We start from the raw sequence: 12,747 nt of genomic DNA, 5'->3' as shown, positions 1-12,747 counted from the left end.
GCACTAGAGGTTGAATAGTGGCTCATTGCATACATTGTGCCACTTTGTAAATATGATGCATCAATTATTGCCTTGTTGAGCCATAATAGCGTAAAAAACGGATGATGCCAATGTGGTGCAAGGTGGCACTAGGGCCTTGTAAATATGGCCCTGGGCTTTTCATCTGTCATTATTGTTCAAGTATTGCTTTAAAAAAATCTGTGTCTTTGGTCTGGCAATTCAGGCTCATTATTTAAGCACAATGGATTCCTTATCATGCCAATTCATATTTCAGTCCTTTTGTAGCACATTCAAGTATCTATGTTCTTTTGTGGTAAAGAAGCTGCTCGTCACTTGGGCTGACACACAAATGCTGTTCATCGCCCAGCAAAGGTTAGGAAGCCAGGAGTACAATTTCAACAGCATCGGAAGGGACTACTATGCTTATACTGTACCAGTGGCATGACAAAATGCACATTCATGAAGCCATCCACTCATGCACTCGCTCAGCCATTTATCCATCCATGTATCCAGTCATCTATCTATTCTTCACACCGTACACACATTCTTACAATCACATGCACAATTTCACTTATGGGCAAATTGCCTTTGCTAATGCTTGTTAGAAATTTTGCTTACCTCCATTACTGTATATATGTTCTCAATATCCACAAACAAAAGATAGATGCAAATGGCTAGCAGCACCACCAAGAGGAGTGAGAATATATCTGTGAAACCAAAAGATAGCAATGAGTGACGAAGGACTTCTTTCCAAGAGTCTTGAAGTAAACAGCTGTACCTGAGGGCTGTGACCAGCAGGTGGCAATGTTCAGGTACTATTTCACAATAGGGTAGACTATGACCCTAGGACTTTCACCAGTGACTGCTGGAAGCACTATTTGCGTGTTATTTCATAATGAGTAAAGGGTGTCCTATGGACACTCAAAATTGATGCCAGAGGCACTGTTCAAGTATTATTTCATAGTGGGTAGAGGGTGAAAGAAGGACAGTCGTCACGTTATGCCCCAGATTCTGATGGTCCATGCATCCCCAGTGAATAATAGAGGTGCTCTATTATCCCCAGTGAAGGATGCTGGGGCCTTACTATCCACAGTGAATGATGCTGGTGAACCTTACGTTCCCAGTGAAAGATGCTCATGTCCTAGTATCCCCAGTGAATGATGCTGCTGCCCTAGTATCCACAGTGAAGTATGTTGGACCCCTAATATCCCCAGTGAAGGATGCTGAGCTGGTATCCACAGTGGAGGATACTAGGCCCTAGTGTCCACAGAGAAGGATCCCCGGGGTCTAGTATCCCCAGTGAAGCATGCTGGGGCCCTAGTATACACAGTAAAGGATGCTGGGGCCCCAGTTTCTCCTGTGAAGGATACTGGGGTCCTGGTATCTACAGTGAAGGATGTTGGGGCCCTAGTATCTACAGTGAAGGATGCCGGGGCCCTAGTATCCCCAATGAAGGATGCAGGGGCTCTAGTATCCCTTTTGAAGAATGCCGAGGCCCAAGCATCCCATGTGAAGGATGCCGGGCCTAGTGTCCCCAAGGAAGGATGCAGGGGTCCTGGTATTCCCTGTGAAGGATGCCAGAGACTGAATATCTACAATGAAGGATGCTGCGCCCTAGTATCCCTAGAGAAGGATGTCGGGTCCTACTAACTACATTGAAGGATGCTGGGGCCCTAGTATCCCAGTGAAAGATATCAGGGCTTAGTATCCTCAGTGAAGGATTCTGGGTCCCTAGAATCCCCAGTGAAAGATTCTGGCTGGTAGACCTGTACCCCCAGTGAAGGACGCTGATACCCTCTGAACCCATAGTGAAAGGTTCTGGCTGGTGTACCTGTCTCCCCATTTAAGGAAACTGTTGTCTTAGTTGCCCAAATGAAGAAATCTGGTGTCTAGTGCCCTTTTCTCCCACTAAAAGACACTGGTAGACCAGGTTTCCTCAGTAAAGGAAGTTGGTGCCCTAGTACACCCACTGAAGGATGCCAGTGGCCCCAGTATCCCCGGAGAAGATGCTGGTTACCCATTCTCTACAGTGAAAGATACTGGTGCTCCAGTCTACTCAGTGAAGGATGCTGATACATCATTGTCCCAATTGAAGGTTGCTGGTATCCTCTATTTCCCCACTGAGGGAGGCTGAAGCCCTAGTTGTCCAATACATGATACCAGTGGCCTCTTCATTTCCATTGAGGGTTGTCTGTGCCCCTGTAGCCCCAGTGAAAGATGCTGGTGCCCCAATAGCCCCAATGAAGGATTCTGGTAACTCAGTGACTCATTGAGGGATCTCAGAAGTCAATTTATCCCCCACAAAGCCCCAGTGTCCCCTGTTAAATATTCCAGAGCCTACAGATCCCCAGTGAAGGAAGCGGATGCCATAGATGCTCAAGTGTAGGATGCTTGTGGCACTGGTATCCCAGCTGAACAATGCTGGTAGGCCATTGTATCCTCAGTAAGCCATGCTGGTGCCCCAGTATCTCCATTGAAAAGTGCTGATGCCTCTGGATCCCCAGGGAAAGATGATGATGCCCCAGTGACTGCAGTGAAAGATGCTGGAACCCCGGTGACCCCAGTGAAGGATGCTGGTGCCCCACTGACCCCAGTGAAAGATGCACAGACCCCAGTGAAGAATTCCTGGGGCTCTAGTATCTACAGTAAAAGAAGCAGGTGGTACCAGTACAAAGAGGGAAGGATTCCAGTGCACTGAAGGATGCTGACGAAACCTGTATCCCCATGAGGGCTCATGGTGCCCTAGTATCTCCACTGGAAATTCCACAATGAGGGATGCTTGAGCCATAGTGGTCCAAGTAAAAGAGGCTGGTGGCCTAGTTCCCAGTGTTGTATGCTGGTGGCCCTTGTATCCCTAGTGAACAATTCTAGTCCCCCTGTGTCCTCCAGTGAAGGATGTTTATGCCCTAGTATCCCCAGTGAAAAATGCCTGTGGCCCCTGCATCCACATTGAACAATGCTGGTGTTGCCTGTATCTCCAGTGAAAGATGTTAGTTCCCAATCCCAGTGAAGGGTGCTGTGGCCTCAGTATCCCCAGTGAGAAATGCTAGTGATCCTTGTATCCCCAGTGAAATATGTTGGTGCCCTAGAATCCTTTGTGGAGAATGCAGGCAGACCCTGTATGGCCAGTGAAAGCTATAGGTGGTCTAGTATCTGGAGTGAAGAATTCTAGTGCTCCAGTACACGATTAAAGAATGTGTGTGGCCCAGAAAGAAACCAATTTCACAGGACATCGTTTTGTAAAATATTTTCCAAGACTCAACAACGTTGAAAGACTAGACCTTGGACCCCTTAAAGGAAGTATCTGTAATGGAGCTTTTCCTTCTCCACATAAACTGTGGGTCGCTTAGAGTATGGTACTTCTGAGTATAACATCATGTCCACATACAGGTACTGGGAGAAATTGGGAGTATACTTTAAAGACAGGTGTTCTGAAAGCTGAAGTATCAGGATAAGCAGTTGACACTTGATTACCAGCATGTGATACTACTCGATGATACACCAGACAATCTCACTCACAGCACATGGCACTGCTAGGTGGCGGACCAGACCTGCTAACTCCCAGCATGTGGCACTACTCGATGATGCTCCAGACCAGCTGCCTCCTAGCAAGTATGGCACTACTCGATGATTCTCCAGACCAGCTGACTCCTAGCAAGTGTGGCACTGCTCGATGGTGCTTCAGAACAGCTGACTCCTAATAAGTGTGGTACTCCGAATAGAGCACTTTACTTGCTGACATCAAGCATGTGTGGCACTACTAGATGGAACACCAAAACAGCTCACTCCCAGCACAAGTCAAACTAACTGATGGAAGTTCAGACAAGTTGAATTCAAGCGCATGCAGAACTACCTAATGGTATGCTACATCACATGATGCCTAGCACATGCTGAACTACCTGATGGTAGACCAGACCACATGACTCCAAGCACATTCAGGACTACCTGATGGTGGACTTGATTAACCAATGAAAAGAAGAACTAAGACAGGAATAATTGGCTTGGAGTAAATCATGCAGACCTACCTGGTGGAGGAACAGACTAGATGACTCCTAGAGCATGCAGAACTACCTGATGGAGGAGCTGACCACCTAACATCTAGCACATGTGAAACCACCTGGTGGAGGACCTCATAAACCAATGAAATTTGCAGAACATAGGAAGAATTGATCAGAGTGGATCATGCCGAACTACCTGGTGGAGGAACAGAACAGATGACTCCTGAGGAAGCAGCTAAGGGAGGAGCAGACCAACTGACTTTGAGGACATGCAGAACTTTGCTGATACAGGACCATACCAGATGAGTCCTAGCACATGCAGGAGTAACTGGTGGAAGACCTGATGAACCAATGTAAAGGTGTAAAATGGGAAGAATTGGCGTGGGGTGAACCATACTGAAATAATTCTTGGAGGACCAGCCTGTCGTGGGTTCATTTTAGCGTTTACTTGGGCACCCTTATTTTAGCTTTGGCCTGCAGCCTTTGCCCTTTTCCTAATTAATTTCAATCATTTATTTTTATTATTTTAGCATGGCTTCACTTTAGCGGAGGTGTTTTATTATTTTTTTGGTAGCTGCCTATCCAAGCAGAAATTGTTATTAGTTATTTGCACGACATTTTCATCTTGTGCTCTGCTTAAGGCTGTAGGTGATAACTTACAGAGTATTGTCTGTCCAAGAGTACAATGTCCACCTTACATAGAAAAAAACTGATTATCATGTTAGGCCAGTTCTAAGAACAATACATTTTGTTATAAAAACACCACACTGGCAAATAAGTTTGGAGGGGTCATTCTTGCCATCCATCTTACGCTGTATCATGCCGTCGCAGCTCTGCTGAACCTGTCCTCATCACTCCAGCTACTGAGGAGGACTGCCAGCAGATCACAGATAGAAACTCCCTCCTTAATATTCAGATATGGGGCTGGGGGTTCCCTGCAGATACTATATGGGCAGACAAGGGCTATCACTGCTTCGATAAGATTCATCAACCGGTGCCAAAGATATCAGCCAGCCCAAAAACGTTTTTTTATCAAAAGAAACCAGCTACTAACTATAACTAATTACTGGTGACCGCTAGTAGATAATGTATGTATCTCAAAGCAAATCACTTTCACAAAGTAGAGACACTCACTTAAGAAGGTAAATGAAAAAAGGAACACTTTACTGCAAACAAACACGTTTCAGCTGTCATTGCGGCCTTTATCACCTGCTACACTCTGTCACACATAGGTTTAAAAAAGGATGAATCACCAAAAGTGAAAATGGACCACAAACAATGATACATGAGGGATACATGAGGTATATAAAAACAGCAGTAAACATGCATCGCCAGATTGATAGAAACCTCATTGCATAATGTAACATTTTATTCAGTGTTCTCGCTCTTCCGTACATATATTCTTGATGGCTATTGAGAAGATTGATACATCACACCAGATACACTTCTCTTCACTCCTGTTATAATGTGATATACACGGTATTTGTGTTAATTTTGTTTTGAGTTATAGACATTCATAGACATTTATTGTGATTTACTTGTTTCAAGATGGCGTCTAAGGCTTTTATATCCCTCATGTATCACTGTTTGTTGTCCATTTTCACCATAGTGATATATATGTCGCAATCCAAACAAGAGTGGACTAGCACTCGCGTGGTAAAATACATTTTATTCACACAACGACAGACGCATTTCGGGTTCCTGGCTTTGTTAATGTCTCCATCTTGCTTTTTGGCACAAAAGATAGACAACAGTGACCCGTCAATTCCAAGTATTCCCAATTTCATTATGTATGTTCATTTTGTTCAGGAATCCACCACAAACATTATTTTTATTACAAAAAGAAGGTTAGGATGGTTGGCATAGATGAAGTAACTCTATAAAGTTGTCCGTTTTTTGTTGTATTGAACTGTGAACTGATGAAATGTGTAATTGGAGTTATAAAAAAACATGCTGAAAAACAAGATGGCGACATTGACAAAGCCAGGAAGCCGAATGTTCAGTGATTGTGTGGATAAAATGTATTTTACCGCACAAGTGCTGGTCACAGAAAGAAAGAAAGAAAATAGTAAGAAGGAAAGAGAGAAAGGGGGAAGGAGGAAAAAAAAGAATAAAAGAAGTAAAGAAAATGACAGAAAGAAAGAAAGAGAAAAATTTTAAAAGGCAGGAAAGGGGAGGTGCGTGAGCTGCCAGCCACGAAGGCCACCTGACAATGAAGCTCCGCGCATCGTCAGACACACTTTAGGTGCCAGATCAGTTTTTTCTTTATTTTTCATGGCGCTTCGCATATATTAACCTGTTGGATGTTTTGGTGAGCGTTTTCATCGTTTTAAATGTCGCCTGGCTTCTTTTTTTGGCTCTTAAATTATGCTTTATATTTTGCCTCATGAGAGCAGCCATCTTGAACATTAATTGCTCACTAATATAAAGTGCTTATCTGCTTGGACTGTGAATCTTCGGTGACTTCGTTCGCAGTTTCTTGCGTAAGCCATGAAATTCATTTTTGCTGCTTTATCAATATATATTTGGAGTTCCTGTGTAATTTGCTTCCTTACTGAAGGCTTTTCTTTTTATATGGGCAAACCAAACCCCGCCAAACATTCCCACACCACCACTCCCCGGCAGGACCCTGTCGGCGGGAATCCCGGTATACCCCACCCCGCCACCGCCAAGCACACCCACATCCCGCCCTCCAAATAATGATGCACAAATCACCTCAGTGGACAGTGGAGGCCGGATGACCATTGGCGGCTGCAACCGCCACGGGCGGCAAGTGGGCCCAACAGCAACCAATGCACACATTGGCTAGGCTTAGCACACACCTTACATACATCCAGAACACCATAAAACACCCCCAGACACACCCCACAATCCCTTGAAAGGAAACCAGGACCAGAAGACGGAGAGCACCAGAGCCAGACAGAGAACGCCAGCAGACAGGAAATGCATAGCGACCCACACAGGAGCACCCAAACACCGTCCCCAGTCGACGCTATCCACCTCCCTCACCACGTCCCCCCAAAAAAATCCACGCTTCACCGAAAGGGAGCTAAGGACCATGGTGGACGAGATCCTAAAAGTGGAGCCACAAATATTCGGGTCCGGGGTGCAGCACACACCCATCGCCCGGAAAATGGAGCTGTGGCAGACCATTGTCAAAAGGGTGAATGCAGTGGGACACCATCCACGCAACAGGGACGCAATCCGCAAGAGATGGAACGACCTGCAGGGGAAGGTCTGGGCTATGGCATCCAGGCACCACATCGCAGTGCAGAAGACTGTGGAGGACTGCCACCCACACCACCCGACTACACCGACTGGGAGGAGAAGGTACTCGCCATCCTGCACCCAGGGGTACTCACTGGACTCACTGGAGGAATAGACTTGGGTAAGTCATCTACATTTACCCCATATACACCATACCTGTGATGCATGCACCACCCCACCGCACCCACACCCACCTAGACCCACACCCCTCCCAGCCATTACCCACCACATTCACCACCCTGCATCACCCATAACTCTCTACCAGGCCCACATCATTCCCACTGTGAACAGCCACCCACCCCTGCACGTACCCACAATTGAATAATAACCCTCATCACAATGTAACCCCACCACTGCCACTAAATGCAATGTCCACCTCACAAAGGCACCCATGAAGGCCACTGAAAGGCACACCAGCACTAAATTGCACAGTACAGTCCACCTCAAACCCTCATGCATATGTAACAAACATTTCTATGTCCCCCAACAGGCACCACCACCCATGCAACCCTAATGGAGGGGACAAGGAGTGCCACAGCATTCCAGGGAGACAGAGGCACATCACAGGACACTGGTGAAGGATCCCTGGACACTGATGAGCAGACAGGGCCCTTACTCAGCCCTGGATGCTCACCATGCAGCAGCCCCACCCAGAAAAATACTGTCACCCCTAACACCCAGTCAAGACCAGCAGGCCAGGGGAGGTGTGCCCACACCAGTGGACACAGGGCACAAACAGGTGGAACACAGCAACAGAGGCCACAGTCTCCCACCCCCAACATGCAGGAAGACAAGGGCCCCAGTACTAGTGTCACGTCAAGACCTGCGCAGGGGCAGGACATAGGCACAGGGGGCCAGGGCAAGGTCAAGTGTCCCTGTGGGTCATGGGGTAGGGCACCGGATAGATGCAGCAGCCTAGGACGTCATTGCACAGGTACTGGGGGCATACCAACATACCCAAAATAGGCTGGCACAGATGGTAACCACACTGGAGCAAAGTCAGAGGATACAGCTGGATCACCACCAACAGGCCATGGAGCAGTCGAAAGAACACAATGCCACAATGGCCACCATTGCTGGAGCACTGCTGCAGTTGGTCAACAAACCCTCAGACACCCACACCGGACAAGAGGCCCCCACTACAGCCCTGGACAACCAGCAACAGTTGTCCCAAGCAGCTGAAACAGCACAGGAAATACCCTCCCAGGAATCACAAGGTCCTACCATGTCACCCCAAGTAGCTCCACAGCATGCGCCCAAACATAGGGGGTCATTTTGACCTTGGCGGACGGCGGAGGCCGTCCGCCAAGGTACCGCCGCTGAATGACCGCACCGCGGTCAAAAGACCGCGGCGGCCATTCAGACATTTCCTCTGGGCCGGCGGGCGCTCTCCAAAAGAGCGCCCGCCGGCCCAGAGGAAATGCCCCTGCAACGAGGACGCCGGCTCAGAATTGAGCCGGTGTAGTTGCAGGGGTGCGACGGGTGCAGTTGCACCCATCGCGTATTTCAGTGTCTGCTTAGCAGACACTGAAATACTTTGTGGGGCCCTCTTACGGGGGGCCCTGCAGTGCCCATGCCATGGGCATGGGCACTGCAGTGGCCCCCAGGGGCCCCGCGGCACCCCCTACCGCCATCCTGTTCCTGGCGGGAGACCCGCCAGGAACAGGATGGCGGTAGGGGGTGTCAGAATCCCCATGGCTGCGGAGCGCGCTCCGCAGCCATGGAGGATTCACAAGGGCAGTGGTAAACCGGAGGGAGACCGCCGGTTAACCCTTTCTGGCCGCGGCTGAACCGCCGCGGTCAGAATGCCCTCAGGAGCACCGCCAGCCTGTTGGCGGTGCTCCCGTGGTCGGTGACCCTGGCGGTCACCGGCCGCCAGGGTCAGAATGACCCCCATAGTCTCAGGCCAAGATATGGCACTGGAAACCCAGCTAAGAACAAGCCCACTTCCAACAATTGACACCGCTACTACTGCTAAGCAACCATCCCACCTATTCACGAACTGCACTTAGCTGAGGGCTAAATAAAGTACTAAACTACAAATAGGACCCACCTATGATGTCAAACAGGCCTGCCACCAAGTCGGTTTTGAGGACACCCAACCATTACGACTTCCATCACTGTACATAGCACATTTCTCTGTATTCCACCAATAAACAACATATCTCACCTGTAACACTGTCCCCTTTCTTCAATGTTGAACAAAGTGGAGTAATGATGCAACAGGCAGGGGTAAACTTTATTGGCAAATTGTGCACGGTGGTGGTACAGTGTGTTTCAAAATAGTCAAGAAGGTAATGCATATGTTGTCTGTCTGTACCATGCTGAAGAGGTCCATGACTCGCATATCATGACCAATTCCCCCTTGTTGACATTGCAAACCTACAGTATCAGTCACTAACCACATATACAGGCTAAAGTCCCAGACAGTTATTGGAAGTAGAGTTGTATCAGTTGGTTTCTGGAAATGACATCTTCCCCTTTCTCATCCTCAGCATCACTCTTCTCACCTCTCTGAGGTAACAGATAAGGACCTATAGCACCCTCCACCTTCAAAAGGGGGATTGAATGTTTCACTGCCACGTTGTGCAGCATGCAGCACGCCACGACTATCCTACACACCTTATCAGGCCCATAGGCCAGAGAACCCCCAGAAATAAGTAGGCACTGGAATCTAGCCTTCAGGAGACCTATAGTACGCTCTATCACCCTCCTAGTACGTCCATGGGCCTCATTGTATTTCCTCTCTGCATCCGTCCTGGGATTCCTCACTGGTGTCAGGAGCCAACGCACGTTTGGATAGCCAGAATCACCTAGAGAAATGGCCAATACAGAGTCGTCATTGGAATGTCCTTAGTCTGACAGGCTGTTTTTCTGCATTGTGTCAGTTAGTGACAGGCACACTTACCTAAGATCCACCCTCTGTCCTCTTGGAGTTGTTCCATCTTTTGTGGCACACTACTGTTCCTCAAAACAATGAATCATGGACTGAACCCGGACACATGACATTCACATGGGATATGTACTGGTCTGTAGTACATACCAATTGGATGTTCATGGAGTGAAAGTTCTTCCTGTTTCTGTACAGCTGTTCACTCACTCTTGGGGGGATGATGGGTATGTGGGTTCCATCGATGGCACCAGTAACATGGGGAATGTTTGCAAAGGCATAGAAGTCAGACTTGATGGCAGGGAGCTCAGCACTTTGGGGGAATCGCACATATGATTGCAGATGTTCTACAAATGTATTCAGAAATCTGGTCTGTACCTGGCTGAACATTGGCTGTGTGAAACCAGCACCCATGCCCACTGTCACTTGAAAAGAGCCCGTGGCCAGGAAATGTAGTGCGGAGAGCACCTGCACCTACGTTGGAATGGCATGCTGATTACGATTTCCGGGAGTCAGTGCAGGATCCAGTAATGCACATAGGTCCTGAATAGTTCCACGTGTGAGTCTGTAAGTGACGCTCCACCATGGTCCCCATAATCACAAGTGGTCTGTACACTGATGGTGCCCTTCCTCGCCACAAGGGTCGGTACCTACGAGGGGTAAGAACAAGGAGTCATGCGCATACATACACTGGCATATTTGCTATAAATATTCACTGCATTCTTCATAGTAGTGTCTGTACAGTAACTGCAACCTGACAGATGTATATTTACATCACTGAGAGGGAATGGAGTAAATCATGTGTGATCATATACTCTATGGATAGAGACATAGGTGCTTCCTATGGCTAGTAGGCCCAGCATTGTGAGTAATTTGAATTTCAAGATGCATAGGTGATGGCAAAATGTCTGCCCAATGTAGTTCTACCCCTTCGTAGTGGAAATGACCTAAGACCGTTAGCGGTTGACGTCACAGCATACGGCGGTGTTGACCGCTGTTCGCACCCTCATTGGCTAACATGGATACCAATGGTGAATCCTGGCGTATCATGATCGCCGCCGGCGGTGACGGTCCATTCCGCCGCTTAACGTACGCGCGTTCATCATCATGTGATCACTTGACTCCCTGATCCTGTGCGGACAAGTACTCCGCTCTGTCTACTGCTGTGGCCAGCCTCTGGCTATGGATGTTCCACGTGGTGCAAGGGAAAGGGCACCGGCCTTCACCCAGGAAGAACTGGAGAAACTGGTGGAAGGGGTCCTGCCCCTGTACAGCAGACTCTAAAGCCGGCCAGAGGTACAGGTGAATCCGGGTTTGGGGGGCACTGTGTGTGTAATGGATGGAGTGGATTGCTCAGATGTGCACTCCTGTGAGCCAGGATGGGGCTTGGTGCATGGAATGCTGAGTGCAACTGTCCTGCATGTCTGGGAGTACTGTCTGTCCTATGTCTAACAGTCAGCCAGCTATTGCCATCGTGCAGGTTCCTGAAATCTGCGTTTCTTCTCTGTGTCTCCCTACTAGATCAGCACCCACCAGAAGAGGGCACATTGGCATGCCATCGCCAAGGAGGTATGGACCCTGGGGGTCTACAACCAGCGGAGAACCCACTGTTGTAAGAGGTGGGAGGACCTGCGGCGCTGAGCGCAGAAGATCAGAGAGGCCCAGCTGGGGAAGTCCTCCCAGCGTGGTAGGGGTGCAAATCGGGGACTGACCGCCCTCATGCGAAGGATCCTGGCAGTGGCGTACCCACACCTGGATGGGCGCTTGAATGCTGCACAGCAGTCACAAGGGGGTGAGTACTCACAGCCCATACTTCAGCCTGGAAGGATGAGTGTGTGTGTGATAGGGCTCAAGGTGCTTAGAGCAGGGTTTTTGACTGTTGTCCAGCTACTGTCTCCTCCCCAAAGGGTGTAGGGGTGTCCCGGTCAGGTTTCACCTACCTCAGCTTCAATGTAATGACAGGATATGGGTGTAGGTCAGTATACTGCTCAGTAGTCAGGGCCTTGGTCATGGGCCTAGTGCACGGTGCTGCCTGTTGGGTGTGTCTGCTGGGTAGGTGTATGTCTGGCCATTGTGTATCAGCATTCAGCTACTTACAAGTGTTTCTCCTGTTTGGTCTCCCCACCACTGTTCTCTTTTGTGTGTCTGGTACCGCATCAACATCAGGCGAGGGAGCTGAGGCTAGTGGGGAGACAGGGGCCCACGGATCCTCCGAGGCAGAGACAACGGACACCCAGGGGACCAGTTGGTGGGAGGGCGAGGGACTTCCACAGGGGAGGCTATTACCACAGGGGGTAGTGACTCTGAAACCTCCTCCGATGGGGGTCCTCCGGTGGTGGCGGACACTAGTGGACAAATCACGACAGTGAGATCTTCCGCCACCATCCATACCATCAGCGCCCTCCCTTCTGCTCCCCACTGAGTTGCCCATGCCCGCCCACCCAGAAAGGTGAGTGTCTCCTTCGCCCCAGGAACCTCCTCCCCTGCCCCAGTCAGCCCTGCTGCCCTCACAGAGGAGGCTATTGACCTCCTGAGAACCATCTCTGTAGGACAGACAACAATCATCAATGCCATCCAGGGGCTAGCTTCAGA

General features: G+C 49.0%; 1 protein-coding gene across 2 annotated transcripts in view; it reads right to left on the bottom strand.

Annotated features, from left to right (window-relative positions):
* Nucleotides 1-12,747, bottom strand: part of LOC138265204 (probable cation-transporting ATPase 13A4) — a 229,913-nt gene that overhangs the window by 35,150 nt on the left and 182,016 nt on the right. The window contains exon 28 of one of the 2 annotated variants that reach the window (XM_069212751.1): nucleotides 619-707. The exons of the other annotated variant lie outside the window; for it this stretch is intronic. Coding sequence (XP_069068852.1) covers nucleotides 619-707 — 89 coding nt within the window. The remainder of the gene's footprint in view (nucleotides 1-618; nucleotides 708-12,747) is intronic. 2 annotated transcript variants of the gene reach the window in all.

The sequence above is a fragment of the Pleurodeles waltl genome, chromosome 11 (genome assembly GCF_031143425.1).
Source record: "Pleurodeles waltl isolate 20211129_DDA chromosome 11, aPleWal1.hap1.20221129, whole genome shotgun sequence".
In the NCBI taxonomy this organism is placed as follows: Eukaryota; Metazoa; Chordata; class Amphibia; order Caudata; family Salamandridae; genus Pleurodeles; species Pleurodeles waltl.
This window is presented reverse-complemented; position numbering and strand designations above follow the sequence as displayed.